General features: G+C 42.8%; 1 protein-coding gene across 1 annotated transcript in view; it reads right to left on the bottom strand.

Annotated features, from left to right (window-relative positions):
• CSMD2 (CUB and Sushi multiple domains 2) overlaps positions 1 to 17,338 on the bottom strand; it is a 456,222-nt gene that overhangs the window by 364,451 nt on the left and 74,433 nt on the right. Inside the window, exon 3 of the mRNA XM_042440873.1 lies at positions 3,965 to 4,077. Within this exon, the coding sequence (XP_042296807.1) occupies positions 3,965 to 4,077 (113 nt within the window). The remainder of the gene's footprint in view (positions 1 to 3,964; positions 4,078 to 17,338) is intronic.

Below are 17,338 nucleotides of genomic sequence, written 5' to 3'. Positions count from 1 at the left end.
ACTCACTCTGCAAAAAAAACCTTATCTGATCTGATGGGAGAAATTACAAAACATAGGCAAAGATCCATCATTTCCAACATTTCACAGATAACAAGTTGGGCACAAATGACCCAGAGGCATCAGAGTGTGGTCAAAATGACAAAAGTCATGAATGAAGAAGAGTACACATACATGCTCAGAGAGGCTGCAGCAGTTTGTTTTTGCCTGAATCTATTACAGTGGTGCCTCGGGTTACGAAATTAATTCGTTCCGCGGCTAATTTCGTAACCCGAAAAACCTTCGTAACCCGAATTGCCATAGGCGCTAATGGGAAAAAAAGCCGCGGCTCTGCCGCGGCTCCATTTAAACAGCGCCGGAGTTTTTTCGTAACCCGAAAAAACTTTCGTAACCCGAAACAATAAATCCCTATGGGATTTTTTCGTATCCCGAAAAATTCATAACCTGGGTATTTCGTATCCCGAGGTACCACTGTATTCTACCCCCTCCTGTCTTCCCTTCCCTTTAAGAATACAAATGATTTATATCAGTTTGCAACAACTAAAGTAAACTGAGGACAAATGGGGGAAGTGGGAAGAAGAGAGAGAAACTGATACATCTTGAAAGTAGATGAATAGTTGGGACTGCTCTGGCAAATCAGGGCAGTTGGAAGGTATGCAAGACCCTATAATTTTATGTTCTTGGAATTACATGGTGGTTTCACAATGCGCCTGGTTAGTGAACTGCAAGGTTTCACAGCTGAATAAGTAAGCAAATGCGCAAAGCACCATGTCCGTCCATTCACAACGGCACCACCAATGGATGCTCCAACTTCCGCAGCCTTAAAATTAGTGTGGCAATTCTGCAGCAGTTAAAAATGACCATCTACTTCTGCTGGGCAACGTCAGCACATTTAAGTCACCGACAAGATTCTGGCCATTTACTACAGTACATGGAAATTTAAAGCAAGATGGTGCATGCAAAGTATCTCAAGCTTAATTCATACAACAGAACCATGGGGCCCAAGGCTGTTATTGTTGACCTGACCCCCTTCAAAACTCCTCTAGTGAACAAATATTTTCTCAAAATCATGTATCAGTGCCTCTGGAAACCTCCAGCAATGCCTATTTTCAAAGCATACACACCCAGTGCCTAGTTTTAATGAGAAATGTCCATACCTGGAGGTTTCCAGAAGCAATGGTAGTCAATGCTGCAGACCTATTACCTATTAGTCACTGTTAATAGTACAGTGTGCCCACATCATACGTGGACACACTATACACTGCTTTCAGCATATGCTGAAAACTGCGCAGGAGCGCGTGGGGTGCAAGGGGCGGCACGTCCCAATTAGATTAATGGGGGCCACCGCACTGTCGCCACATGCATGAGCCCCATTACTTTCAATGGGGCTCGAGCATACATGTTTTTTTTATGCCGGGGGGGTGTGGAATGTAAAAAAAGGGCGCACTGTAGTAGTAGTAGTAGTAGTAGTAGTATTTTTCCCTTCTGCAAGAGTCAGTATGATACAGTTTTGGGGAGTGTTGGAGAAGGACTCAGAGACACCAGGGTTTGGATCCTCATTCAGCAATGGAAAATCTACTATGTGATCTTGGGTCATATGTTCTCAAACTTAGAGAAAAGCAATGGCAAACCTCCTCTGAGTAAACCTCACCAAGAAAACCTATGACAGGAGTCACCATAAATTTAGGGCCAACACGGAAGCATATACCAGCAACAGCATTCATAACTGGTATGATCTCCAGTGGCTCCTAGCTGTCAAAAAGCCATTGGCCACTTTGGCATAGGGTTTGTGGAAACAGCAGTCCTCCTTTTTTAAAAAGTAGATTCACTGATCTCATTCAAGAGAACTCAAACAATCTCAGTGACATTTCCAGGCTGAGCTTAGGGGCAAACAGACCCCGTTGTGGCTTTTGTCTGCAGATGGAAAAATGAACCCATGGAAGAAAAATATACAGTGCCACTCTTAAAATATTTGACCACTGTCAAGAAATAAGCGCCAATCTGGCTGCTCAATTGACCAGCAAACCAGCCCTAGTAAGGACGCTCTTGGGCTGATGGAAAACTCACAGCATGCGCCAACATCCCACGCTGGGCTAAGTGTTTTACCATGGCACAGCAGAGAATTCGACAGAAGACTGCCATTTTTAGCCTTTCTGGGGAAATTGCATCAGCTCCAAATGATTGACTGCAAAATAGCCATATAGATTCCTTTAGCACCATTTCCACATATTGTATAACTGCTAATAATGTTGGCTTCACAATGGCCCATAATTTGGAAAGCTGGTGGGCGGCACTGGAGGGAGTTGGACACCAAGGAGACATGGATGATTTTATCTATTTTCTATCACTGTTCATGGTTTTACTCATAATTCCCACCTGCTCTCACATTTATCCACTTTCCCTTTTTCCAAAAATCATCTTTAAATGTGTATTAACATGTATATTTTTGCTCAAGAAGGTGTGTGGCTAAGGGACGCCTCCACGAATACTATCTCCCAACACCATCGCTCAAAGAAATTCAGCATTTGATATTTACTTATTGCATTATATCCTGCCTGAAGTTCCAGTCCATAAATCATGTTAAGTTTTGCTCAGAAGTTGCCAAAGATTACACTGGTGAAGTATTTTAATCGTGAGGAAACCTACTAACATGTACCTGTTGGGAATGGAAGACAAGATGTGTTGTCTCTTTTATCACACACGAACTATTTCTGGTCAATTGCACCTCTTTCCAAATCTAGTGTTGCAACACATTGACCACCAGATGGAGGTAACTTGTAACAATCCGGAGGAAAAGCGGAACAACAACTAACTGATGCAACCAAACACGACACTTTATTTCCAGTCCACTCCTTAGTCATCAGCCAGGAACCGAACAATGCTACGTTCGCCCACCAAAGAGTCAATACAATCACCGTTTATTTTAAATCAAGTATTTTCTTAATAGCAATTGGGGCAAGAAAATAAAAAGAACACAGGCTAAGCTTTCACAAACATCAATCAACCTAATATGCACACTTTAAGAATGAAGGGTTATAGATTGTAGATTTTACCAAAAATGAAATCAAAATGTTAAAAAATAGACACTTTCATACATTGTTACATTTTTAAAAAACCCCACACGGTACTGTAAAATTGACACTTTTATCACATCTCGAATCCTGCTATCTTGTGCTTATTGCAGCACTCAAGAAAGAGGATCCAGTCTCCCACATATACTTTTGTTCTTTTGTTATTCTTCTCAAGAAACATATAATTTGGCAGTTTAGCCAATGCAGAACACATTTCATGTTTCCATTTTGCTAGTGTAAGCAGCCAGTTTCAGGCTCATCTTCAGCATCTAACAGTACCCAATAGGCAGCTATGGGGGACAAGGCCTAGAAAAGTTACTTTGGAGAGAGGGGCTATATCTTCCACAAACCTGGGTCTTCTCCAGTCTATTATCCCTCTGTTTCATCCTGACTGCAGCCAGATGCTTCCTAGACATCCAACTCTCCTCCTTCCAGCTACTAAATGGCCAAAGGAGTCCTCTTGCAACCATCAGGCAAACACTGTCTTGGCCATTTGGTGGCTGGGAGGAGGAGAGCTGGATCTCCAGTAAGCATCTGGCTGTAGTCAGGAGGAAATAGAGGTCCTCACTGGAATATTTAAGTGCTCTAATACCCAAGAGAGTACTCACTGGAGATCCAAAAGGGAATACCTGCCGATCGCACCTGCCAATGTGTAGACAGATGTTACAGTCTCACTCCTCCCCAGTCAATAAACAGCTGAGCGTGCCTATCTTTTCAACTCACACATCACTAGTAAGGATGGAGCAGCAGGGGCATTAGACCAGCTCCATCCCATATGATATAGGTTCTCAGAGCATGTCTCCAATGATTTGGGGGTCTTTGTAAACGTCAGTGGTTTGGATTCCCCACATAGACTGTCCATCATAAAGCTTTCATTTCACCAAAGGTGGGCCTACCTTCGTAGTTTGCCTGAAATCCTTGCGCACTGACGGCATAATCGCTGACAAGCCACAAGGACAGCACCACCCCAGTACTCACAATGGGAGGAGGCAGCTGGAAACCCGTTAACCTGGAAGAAACACAGTGGGAAGAGTCATGTTAAGCAACCCATTTCAACAGCGAAGACAGAGGACTTCTTTTGTCACACCAAAGGGGACGGGTCAGCATTTTTTGTCAGAGCTTGTTTTGATCTGGAATACAACTCCCAGCCAGCATGGCCACTGGCTGGAAAATTTACCACACTTTAAATACATGTTTAGAAATGGATTTACTCACCAATCATGTAGTACTAAACACATTTCCCATGGGGGTTGCAAAATGACAACTGCTTTAGGGAAATGTGAAACCAGTGAGTCACAGTTCCTAGCCACATGTTAAATTGGAGAGGTGCAAGTCTTGTCAGTTCATGGCCCCATTCCCACTTACAGATAAATCGGGTATACAATCCAAATCGATGGATCGATTCAACAGCAGAGCGTGGTTCCCACTACATTTGCCCTGATCGCATTTTTCCCTCTAAAATAATCCACTTGTGGTTCACATTCAGGCACAGATCGATTCAAAATGGACCCGCTCCAGCCGGATGAAGGGCAAATTCAAATTGATTCTGATCCGCATGTGGTTCACACTTGCACAGATTCGATTTATTGAAAAAGAAGCAGAAAATATCAGTGTCAAAAAGATGCGGGTTAGATGGGTCTAGCGCATGGGACCCCCTCTGGGAATCGCTTCAGCAATTTGGATTAAGTGGGAATCAAGGTTGTTTGAATCGGTTTGAAAAGAATTGCAATCTGGTTTAAAAGGTAGTAGGAACAAAGCCCTCATTTGGATTTACAAGGAATGGATTTGATGAGAAAAGGCTCCAAATCATAGCCACCCTAGGATGATGCAGATTCTGGGTCTCTAAACCATACTAGACTGGACACTGGCTCAACTTTAGATTCCAGTAATGCACGACTGGAATCCTTTTGCTTACTCCCAGTTAAGGTAGACCTATCGCTTTACTTATTTCCCACCTTCCTCCCAACCTTGGAGTCCAGGTGACCTGTAGAATCAATTGCTGACTATTGATTCAACATATAAGTACATCCAACTGATTCAAGGGCTGAGCTCCAATCCAAATTGGCAATAGGATTTAAGTCATTGAAATGGTTATGTGCAACTACCTTCAAGTCACCTGTTGAGTCATCATGACCCCATGGATTACATGGGGGCTTCTTCGGCAAGGGGTACTCAGAGTGCTTTGCCTTTTGCTGGCTCTGAAACATAACCTAAAGCATCTGGTATTTGCTGGCAAGCTCCCATCACAGTGCCAAACAGGGTTGGCCCTGCTTAGCTTCCAAGATCAAATGGGATCTGGTGCTCTTGGGGTATTTAGGCCATGTGAAATGGTTACACTTTTGAAACTCCTTAAGCAACCATGAACTGAATACTTCCATTTCAAAATGATCTGTGGATGTTCTGTGGTTCTACTCTAGCGACTCGATGCAAGAAAAAAAAGGCTCCTAGGATATGCCTGCATTCCTAAAATACAGTCACAGGAACAATTTACACAGTAACTCTTGTTTATTGCTCCTTTGCCAACAGAGCAGCTCAATGGGTTGGCTTGAAAGGCTTGACAAAGGCCAATTTAATATGTGAATTAAAGATAATAGTGACATTTTGCAACACACCTATATTCCCCCTGTGAATGACTTTTCTTCCCGAGCTAGATGGCAATTGTTAATTTTATTAACACAGGTTTGTTCAACAATAATTTCTGAACTGGCATTATGAGATCCCAGGTATTAATTCCCAGCTGTTCTATTGACATAGCTTAGAAATAGCTAATGTACATTTCTGACGAACAATTACAGTTTTATCTTCTAATCCGGCTGCCTCTCACCTGGCTGAGGCAATTTATAAAATAGCTTTAAAGGTGGATTTTAATTTAAAGTGGGAAGGCAAACGCTCTTGCTCTCAGTCTTGCTTTCCCTCTGCTTCCATCCACTTCAGACGCACATTTCTTCGACCCCAAAACTAGGGATTATATAGAGCATTCATAGGTTTCCCCCTCGTTCTTGATGGGAATTCTCTCATTCTCAAGACAACAAGGAACTATGATATGGATGACTCTAGTGACACCCCAAGTTGTCTTGCTTCTTATCTCTGATTGTTTTAAGTGAGTTTAATTGTATTTTATTATATTGTTGAATTTTTGTGTTGATCTATTTTAATGGAGGTGGGGATAGTGAGATTTATGTTAAGGTATGGTATGGCTTTTTAGTGTTGCAATGCCGCCTCAATCTCATAGGAGAGGCAGGATAAAAATAAATTATTATTATTATTATTATTATTATTGTTGTTGTTGTTGTTGTACTTTTACCATTGTAACCCACCCAGATTTTCAGTGATTGGGTGGGCTATAAATAAATAAATAATAAATAAATATTATTGGCAACATTGAGATGGCCCCATCTCATGGTCTCACCAACCATAACTGCAAATGTGGGGGAACTGGAAACCAGGGCTCTCCTGAGGATCTCACAACATTCATGGCAAGCTCATATGGGGAGATATGGGCTGTCATTTAAGCCAGGTTATTAAACACAGGACGTTATCAGACAAGTGAACTTTGAAGTGTAATCCAATGGCAATCCGAACATGGGGTTTAACGTTATTGTGTGATAGACTATCACATGCAATTTCAAGCAATGGGAAGTCAATCCGAATGCAATCCTGAGGTTTCACGTTATTGCGTGAGAGTTGATCACACACAATTTCGGGCAATGGCAAGCTATTTTCGGGCAATGGGAAGTCAGTTCGAACGCAATTCAAATCCACGTAAATTCACTGAACTAACGAATTTATGTTTATGCGTCCTGGTGCCACTTTCTTTTCATTCGAAATTAAATTCCTCCTGTGGCTGATTTACAACTTTATTCGGGAGCCTCCACACTTTTCTCCTGAAGAAAAATAACAATAATAAGCCTATCTAGTAGAAGTATGCTCTTTTAAAATTCCATCAGAATCCTGCAAACAATGTGCCAAGGGACTGCTGCCTGAACAAAGAGATCAGACACTCCATGCCTCAGTGGCTTTTAAGAGGAAATCTTGAGAGCCATTAACTGTGCTGTAATTTTTTTTTACATTGTCTAAATACAATAATTTCAGCTGCATTTTTACGACCCACCAAGTATGGGGCAGCCCCCTCCCTCCCAACAACAGCTGCCAGAAATAGGAGCCCAAACAAATCCACGTTATTAGCTGCGTTTTGTAAAACAAACCAGTGCTTTTGATGGCATCTGCTTGCCACATGTAGGCATTAAAGAAGCATCTGTGACGGCAACAGGTTGGAAGAACGTGAAATGGCCTCGGAAGGCTTCTCTGCATAGGTGCAGAAAATAAATCTTGTGGGTTCACGTGTCTTGTGGAAACACCCATTTCACACAAGGCTGGCAATGCTTTGCCTTAGAAATCTGTATGTTTCCAAGGTTGCCGTGAATTATGGAGGCGGGAATGACACAAATCCATGTGCACATTAGAGAAATGTGTACAGATTAGGAATGCAAAGCATGCTCACAGTGTTTCTCACACTTAACAACAAAGGGCCTCTTGGAGTATGAAGGCACCACAATAAGAACATTTCCAACTGCCATAAGATTTTTCATGTTCCAAGACTTGTGTGTGCATGTGGAAAAAAATACTGCTATGTATAGAACTAGACAGAGCTCAGCAGGCCACAGCACTACTGGTGAACCACTACCATTTTCTAATCTGTGAGATATATTCCCTTTAGAGTGTCCTTCTGGAAGACATGGTGAACGAATAGATTGATAGCTGCCCACCAGAGGTATGACTGATAGCTGCAAGGGCTTGGAGATGGGGAACATATGGGCAGTTTGAGTCCTCATGGCTGTACTATTAGCATAAAAAGAGAAGAACCAGAGGCTGATGGTCATCTTCCTGAAGGTCTTGAGAACATCCCTCACAGATGCCTTCCCCCAGACAAGGGGCCAAGTTCCACCCATGTTGCAACATCTGCCCAGCCACACAAGGAAGGCATCATGTGAAGAGTCTCAGTGAAGAAGTGCTCAGCTTTAGGGCCTTGCCATCCATCCTCACATTCATGCAAAAACACACATGCAGCCTATGACAGGGTATCTTGAGTTTCAAGGTATCAGTTTATGCTAGGGCAAATTATATCTTCTAAAGTGATCTCTAAAGTGTTGAGAAGCCATCTGCCTTACTTGATGGGTTCCTGCATAGGGCAGGTCACAGAAGCTCATTTACATCTCTTGTCCCTTGCATGCTTGCTCTAAATGTTCATCCCTCCCACAGGAACCATTTGCAATCTCCTATACATCCAAAATCCTCCCATTCTGGAGAGCCAAATTTGCCAGCATTCTTCACAAAGATATGGAAAACAGATCATGCTTGTGAATTAGAGGACATTCCTTCTATGAACTGCCCAGTATTTAAATAATCTTAAGATTTCTAAGCTTTTGTCATACGTTCTCATCTACATACCTTTCTCCTAGATATATACCCGTCCTGTGTCAGAGATTATAATAGGTCCATTACAAGGTAAATCAATGATATGAAACGTGAACAATAGTACCCAAAACCAGAATGAGTACGTTTTACATCTAGATGCACACACCGCTCTACAAATGTACCATAGCCTGATTTCATAGTCTGTGCGCCATTATTCTCCTTCTGAGCTTCTGAAGGGAAGAAAAGAGATACATGTCCCACTCATACTTAATCAAAGCTGGTTGAAATGTAACAAGGTCTCTTCTGTGCCAAAGTGCTCATGAACTTCCAATGCTAAAGAGGTTAAATCTAAGATTTAACCTCTTCCAAAGTTTCCATCAAAGCTTTCTGTGTCATTCTGTGTCACAGCCCAGTTCTGACTATCAAATTAGAAATAGTGTAAAGCCACAATTCATATCACACTAACGACACCGAAAGCATCAATGCAGTGAGGCATGAAACCCTAAATGTGTTCACATCCTCCACTCTTATCAACAATGCTTACTCTCCCCCCCCCTCCTGGAATGAAATATATTAGGACAGAGGTTACTGGGGAGATTTTGAGACAGACACCATCTCCTTCACTTGCTAAAAATTCACATAGGCACACCCCTGCAGTTTCCAGAAAAACCGTGAACACTAGAAGGGGGAGAAATGAGTTCCATAGTAGCAAAACTGTCATGCTACAGGGGAAAACATGTTGACAGCCACACACACTCAGCAAACAATCTGACAATCTGGAGGATGATCGTCTCCAGTTGCAACTGGCTTTGCAGTGGAAAAAAATACAACCAGCCTTCGAGCTTGTTATTTTTCACTGAGAACTATGCTGACTCCCCTACACACAAACAGACACACACTAATGAAGGGCTGCTGGTAAGAAGCACACGGCCAGCCATTTGTGGAAATGTAAGGCAGCAGAGATCTCAAACTGGAGTTTCTGTAAGGAAGACCTAGGGCGCATTATCATTTAAACTGATTGGTGATGCGTTTTCACTCTGGACTGATGGATCGATCCATTAAGATGCTTTAATCCTTTTGATACCATGACAGATTAATAGGATTCTTGTCAGCTATCTGCCACATCTCAGAGATGCACAGGCCATGGAAGAAGTAGTACAGTCACCATTCAAGTCATCATGGTTCCCAAAGTTTGGCCCTCCAGATGTTTTGGACAGGATGTTTTCCTGTCTGGGGCTTCTGGGAGATTAAGTCCAAAACACTTGGAGGACCAAAGTTTCGGAATCGCTGGCTTCCAAAGTTTCCATCAAAGCTTTCTGTGTCATTTTGTGTCACAGCCCAGTTCTGACTGTGTCACAGCCCAGTTTAAGAGGTATCAACAGAGTAGGGAGAATTCAATTTGTGACCCAGATGCCAAAGGACAAATCTTCAAGCCAGATCCCAAGCCCTTAAAGAAGGGCAGTGAAAAACAGAGCTTTCAGGACCATGGATAGATCACTGAGAGCTTATTCTGGCAGAGCCTCAACTCTATGACTCTTTACATGGGGCCAGGGAGCAACTATAGATGTTTCTTGGACTCAAATTTCCATCTGTACATAGACAATGGAGAAGAATCATGGAAGGTGCAATCCAACAACATCTGGAGGACAACAGTTGTCTATCCCTACTTATATATTCCCTGATCCTGACTGCCTTTCTCAAGATCGTCCATCTTCCACCAGAAAAGGGATGCTGGATGTTGAAAGGGAAAGTCCTGGAACTGTTCCTTGAAAAGTCTTGGGTCTGGCCCTAAATTGAACTATTTTATCGCCATTCCACCTGCTCCAAGCTGGTGTGTCTCTTGGACTGCTAAGCAGGAACTGGGGAGTTGGGGGTTTCTGGAGTGGAAGGACTGGTCCAGAGAGCAGCATGGGAAATGTTTTTTCAGGTGGTTCTGAATGAGGCCTTATGGGTTGAGTTTCCAGGAGATCTTGGCTCCCCATTTCAGATTCATCTAGGGACTAAGTGCAGTGCTTCTCTGGACTTTATCACATGGCCTCTATTCTCTCCACAATCGTGTTAATGAAAGAAAGTGCATAGATACTGGTTTGGGAGCACTCCCTCTCATATGTCTCTTCTATAGGGTAACTAGGATGTTGCGGGTCTTGCATGCTCTCTTCTGCCCTTGTCCTTAACCCCATCTCCTAGCCCTATGTCATATCCAGCATGTCTTTCTTTTGTGTTTGTGTGTTTTGCTTCCTAACACAATTCCAAAGTTATGCTAATGTAATTTAACATAATAATAATAATAATAATAATAATAATAATAATAATACAAAAATATCTGGAATAGAAAAGGGGATGGGGTGAAGAAGAGACATTGACACCACATGACTGCCCAGTCCTGGAAGTGCCACAGGAATAACTTATCTCACATGAGGACTAGTGCTATAACAGAATGACTGGGAGCTTATTGATGGGTTTTCCCCCATCAAAGGCAAAATGTGAGCTAACCATGCTTTGAGGACAAGGCAGCAAAGGAACAGGTATGGCTAAAGTCACTATTATTCAACTTTTATGGTAGTTTAAAAGCTGCATGTGATAAAGCCCTATATTTGGATCTTGGTTCTAGTTCAGTGCTTCTCAATTATTTTCTGTCATGCCCCCCCCCCCCCACAGGAAGAAGAAAACATTTTGCGCACCCGCGCGACTGTAAATAGTATCATTTGTTTATAAAATTGTTATAAGTACACCTCTGCATAACAGAGCCTTGCGCCCCCCTTTACGGAGCCTTGCGCCCCCCCTGGGGGGCCCGCCCCACTATTTGAGAAAGGCTGCTCTAGTTTAAGGTCGGATCCTAACACCGTCTCTGGCAATGCAACTGTTGTCCAGAGTGAAATACTGCAGCAACTCGCTCAGCGCTGCCTAGTGGCATAACTGAACAATGGGGTTGAATGTGGCCCCATAAAACCTGAGAGTTTGCCTTAGTTCTTCACTGTGACAAAGTTGCATCCTGAATAACTATGAAGATGGCATGAGGGTGCCTATGACTGCCTGCCAAGTGTCTCTTGTGGCTCCCTACAAAGTCCATTGGCTTACATAGAGACAACCGTCTGCATGCCAACAATAGCAGAACAGCATCCATCAGCCCCAGCAGGATTACTTGAAGGGTAATATATTTATGGCTAGAGAGTAAGAGCTTTGGAAAGTGACGTCCAATGTCCGGGGAGGCCATGTGAGTGGCATGGATAACGAAAGAAGGGGTTTAAAGGAATGTGGAGGATTGAAGGTGATAATGTCAGAGATTAAGACAACAAAAAGCATTTGCACTACATGCGTGGGAAGGGAATTTCTAGTTAACTTAGAGAACAGGGACGAATGCATATAAAATGGGAGGTAAAATAGATGCGGAGTGGGATTAAGTGCCACACACAGGAAGCAGAAAAACGTATGGAGTTTTGGCAATGTTAAATTACACAGGAGAGGAAAGGGAAAATGGTCACAATCTTCATGGGGATTTTAAATACTGCACTGTGATGGGCAGAGGAAGGTTGCGTGGTACACATCAGCATTGTTTCTGCAATCCTCAATTTGCCCCACTGAAGAAAGAAGACACTACAGGCCACAAGCCACAAGGATGGTTGCTGCCCAAAGAAGCCAGCCAGTGGACAGTGGACATGCCCATGTGGGGACATGGGCACTGAAATGGTGATGGGGTAAAAGAAAGGGGTGGGATGCAGGAGAAAGACTAACTGATGGGAGGATGAGAGGAGCTGGAAGAAATCAGAAGGACACAGAGAAATGACAGAGCAGGGACAGAATGGGATGGAAGGAAAGTTGATGGAGAAGTGGATGCAATCAGGAAAAGGAGGCTGGAAAGGGCTGATAGGGAGATGATGCGGAAAGGGTGAGGACCGAAGAGCAGGACCCAGACGAATGTAGCTGTAAGGGAGAGGGAAGACTGGAAGGAGCTGGGGAAATTAGAGAAGGAGAAGGTCAAGGGACTCTGGGGTCAATATGGGTACAAGGGAAAAGAAATGTTTGGATGGAAAGGAATGGAGAAAGAAAGCGGGAGAGGCTAAAAAAGGGATGGGGAAGGCTGGAGAACCTCCATAATGCTTAGAATCTCATTGTGAAGAACGTCGGGATATAAATCCCGGAAATAAATACAATAAATAGAAAAAGGACACGGAAAATTTTGTTTCTGTTTTTTGCTGTTGCTCTTTGCATTTGTTTGTTCAGAGGCTGGGCTCTTTCATATGTCTTCTGCTCACTTGTGAAGGCTGGGATATCATATCATAGAATCATAGAGTTGGAAGAGATCCCAAGGTCCATCCAGTCCAAACCTATTCTGCTATACAGGAACTCACAAGCAAAGAATCCCCAAAAGATGGCCATGCAGCCTCAGCTTAAAGATCTTCAAAGAAGGAGAATTTGGCGTGGTACAGACTGCACCAAAAGGGGCAGCCTGCTGGCGGCCTAATTCTCTCTGGAGGTAAGCTGCGGCTGCCAAATCGCACAGCTTCCCTCTGGAGGAAAAAGAACCCAGGAAGTCTGAGTTCTTTTTGCGCCACAGGGCCAACAGCATGAGTGCGCCAATGCGCACTCGAGATGTAAGCAACTCACGGCACCATGTGGACTCCGTATGGTGCTTACGTCACAATGGCGGTGCCCTTGTACACAGGATGCCGTCACTGTTATGCTGCCATGTCGTGCTAGGGTTAGGGACCATGCGGTCACCGTGCGGTCCCTAACCCTAGAATCCATGGTGCAAAAGGGCGGTCTCTACTGCGCCTATATGACTATGACTGCATCGGCACTTCAGAAACAATCCAGTTTGACTCTGATTTAACTGCCATGGCTCAAAGCTATGGAATTCAGGGATTTGTAGTTTTGTGGGACATTTCGCCTCCTCTCTCAGAGAGCTCTGGTTCCACAACAAACGACAAAATCCTAGGATTCGACAGCATTGAGCCATGGCAGTTGATGTGGTGTCAAACTGCACTATTTTTGCGGAGCAGCTGCAGCCTATGTAGTCTTACAGAATACAGGCCATTTCTGGTGCCATAACCCTAGGCTACAACTCCTGCAGTACAGAAAACCAGCTTGAATCTGAAAATAACTGATTTTATTTAAAAAAAATTAACTTTCCAAGCCTATCATTGCCTTCACCCACATTATGCATATCGTAAATTAAATCAGAAATTAAAAAACCAAACAAAAAACCCCCCACAACCCACACATATACAAATAGTTACTGCTACCAGTGACCATCCCATTAAAAGAGAAAAAATTCTCTCTAAACTTTTCCAGCCTCATCTAATGAAAATCCAGCAGAATGCATCATTTAACCTGGCATTAAATTACTCTGCCTCATAGTCCAGTGCGTTTTCTCGCACCCAATTTAAAAGTCGCCTATTAATGAGAATTTCCCCATCAAATTAGCTCTTGCCCTCTGTTGCTTTTAACCGCACCAAGTTAATATGATATGGGGGGCTTTGCAGAGGGAAACACGCAGACTTCGCTGGCATACCTCCCCTCAAAAACACTAGAAGGTAACTCGCTTGGAGGAAACTGCCTTTCAAATCAAAGTGAGAGAGAAATGGAATGTTTTGAAACATTGAATATCCAACTATTAATTAAGCAGCAAAACCTCTCAAAGTTCGTTTAGTAATGGAGGCTAAACAGAGAGCCTTTCCACAAGTGAACACTTATTCACATGAAGAATTAGCAAAATTAATTTTCAGAGGAATTTTCCCCCCACTCCTTCATTAATTTGCAATTCACGTTTCACTATCTGCAAGCTGCATACTACAACAAAATCACGACTGTGCCAAAGCGTTTGTCCATTTCAATGGTCAGGATTAAAGAGGAGAGACAACTGAAAAGCTGGATGAAAATCCCCCTGTACCTGTCTTAGTGCTATTCAACCTCCATTCTCCCTTGGACATTGAGGAGATCGGAGTGCCACTTCATGCTCCTGGAGTTCGGTGAGGTATCAACAAATGCACAAGGCAAAATGACACATGCAAATGTACAATGCACTAGGCACATCTGTGAATGCCAACGCACAATGAGGATGTGCCATACATGAGTATATGGCACCAAAACAGATGCACTTTCACATCCTTGAACCGAATGCAGATGTCCCACACCGGATCAAAATGTCCAAACATTGCAGTATAGGAACTTATGCATTCAACCAACAGGACTTTGTGGAATGCATAAAGCTGTCTTGTCTCCACGGCTTGGCTTTGGCTAATGGCAAAGTGGGGAGCACAGAGCACACACCCCTTGGGTTGAAAGGGTTGCTTGGAGAGAAGGCAATCCTTAGTTTTTTGTGCTATGTGGCCATGTTCTAGAAGAGTTTATTCCTGACATTTCACCAGCAATTGTGGCTGGAACAAACTCTTCTAGAACATGGCCACATGGCCGAAAACCCCCACAAAAATCTATTCTATGTTTACAAGTCTAGTTTTTCTGTCTAGACCAACACTTAACATCACAACCAAAAGTTATCAAAAGAAGTTCCAACAGTTTACTTTCTCCCCAATTACTATTTTCTTGTTTTTGTTTTCAGTCCCCCAGCTGCTACTTGAAATTTATAAGGCTACAAGCCATCACAATGAGGTTTGTGGAGTGACATTATTTTATACGAGCACCATAATAATTGATACCTCTAACTACCTCATTAATCAGCAAAGAAAATTAGCTCAATGCAGAAGCCAAGGAAAAATCTACCATAGTGCCACATCTGAAAACATTTAAAGGGCAGCGCTGTCTGCCAGGCGGAGCTCAGCGGCACGACGTTGACGGTTGTCCTTTACATTTGTGCTCCCAGAAGGCAAAAGCAGTGCTCAGGGCCACGCGACGCTCCGCCGACTTAAAATTATACTGTTATGACACACAAAGGCAAAACCTTTGTGTCAGTTTTTGAAGCCATTTGTCTTTGTTTAATGGCATTCATTCCATGTTGCGTCTGATTAGGCTAATCCCTCCAGTTGATTTTCCTTGCAAAAGACAAATGAAAAGAAGTGCCAAATACTGAGCAAGAGAGACTGGAGTGGGGGCTAGATTGACAAAATGGAAATTTCTGCATGGTAGTTAGGTTTGTTGGGAGGCCATCTTGAAAATAGGGTAAAGAAAAAGCAGCCAGTACCTAGAACTCTAGACTCTAGTATCTACCTAGTTATTTTACTTACTTATCCTCCTCTTTTCTCTCATCAGGGAACCCAAGGTAGTTTATAGTAAAAGAGCAAAAACAAAATACTTTTTGCATGAAACTGTGTTCCTTTAGTGACACCCTGACTTTTTTAAAAAGCCAAACTAGGATTCAAAGTGGTTTACAAGATTTTTTAAAAAGCAATACAAGTAAAAACTAGGCTTGCCAAAGTAACAACTGGAAAGGACACCTGTACCTTTAGTTAGGATTGCCAGAGTGACAACTGGAGAAGGCTCCCGTACTTTTAGTTAGGATTGCCAGAGTGACACCTGGAGAGGGCTCCTGTACCTTCAGTTAGGATTGCCAGAGTGACACCTGGAGAGGGCTCCCGTACTTTTAGTTAGGATTGCCAGAGTGACAACTGGAAAGGGCTCCCGTACCTTTAGTTAGGATTGCCAGAGTGACAACTGGAGAGGGCTCCTGTATCTTTAGTTAGGATTGCCAGAGTGACACCAGGAGAGGGCTCCTGTACCTTTAGTTAGGATTGCCCGAGTTACAACTGGAGAGGGCTTCTGTACCTTTAATTACAGCTGCCACAGTGACAACTGTTTCTTTCCTGTACCTTTAATGGGGTATTTCAGCCGGTAGTACTTGTTACCTGATTGTGTTACAAGCAACACCTAATACCTGATGCAATGGCTTCTGCATTCATGTCCATCTTGCATTTCTTTTTCTTCCAGAGTCAAATGGAGAATCCATATTGGGTGAATCCTGTAAACCATGGTCCTGCTAGATCCAACAGAATACTTTTTGCCCTCAAACAGGTAGTGGTGTGCTCTCCAGAAAGCTGGACTACAGTTCTGTTCATTCGCTTTGGAGTTGCTTTCGGAGTTTGACAGGTGTAAACCTAAACATTTGAAAGGCACCATGTTGCACATCGTTGTACTAATTTATCCACTGGATATTGTCTCATGGTCTATTGATGGACTGTGATCTATTTTCCTGCTCTACCTGAACTGAAACAAAGAGAGAATGTGTAGAAGTGCTTGGAGCTCATATTCTACCACTACATGGATTAAACGATGATTAATTCTTTCTCATCTCAGTTCCTGTCCCTAGTACATCTTGGTTAGCATTCTGCTTAATGGCAAATTCATTTTCATTCCTTTATAGGCCCGGCTCTCATTTTGTCACACATTAGAAAATGTGTATGGAAGCAGGGTTGTTTTTTTAACACAAAAATCTCACCTTATTCTCTCTTCCAAGGCACTGACACCACACTCATTTTCATGTTAATTTCAAAGTATTATGCCGCGTGAAAAAGAGAGAGGAAAATTTTCTTAGCTTATTGCATTTCTCTTAAATTTTCCCTTCCACATAATTCAAGATGTGTGCTCGACTCTTCTTAAACCACCTACATCTCTTGGATTTACTTATGATGAACAAAGTAAACAAGGCGGAGGTAACCCTTGTTGAAAGAAGGCTTTAAATTCTGGCTTTTGGAAAGTGGGGATGAAAGCTTAAGAAATGCACTGAAGATGGATCAGTGTTCTCTGGGTTCACGTTAGCAATTGCTTTGACTCATACTTGTTCCTTGCAACACAGACTGAAAGCTCGAAAGAATATGACGAGCTTTATTTTCCTTGCAACATACCTATCTTGGAAGGGGTTTCTCCAGAAATCGCTTCACAACTTGCCTTGGAAATGAAAAAGA

The sequence above is a fragment of the Sceloporus undulatus genome, chromosome 9, assembly GCF_019175285.1.
Source record: "Sceloporus undulatus isolate JIND9_A2432 ecotype Alabama chromosome 9, SceUnd_v1.1, whole genome shotgun sequence".
In the NCBI taxonomy this organism is placed as follows: domain Eukaryota; kingdom Metazoa; phylum Chordata; class Lepidosauria; order Squamata; family Phrynosomatidae; genus Sceloporus; species Sceloporus undulatus.
The sequence above is the reverse complement of the archived record's forward strand: the minus strand, read 5'-3'. Positions and strand labels throughout refer to the sequence as shown.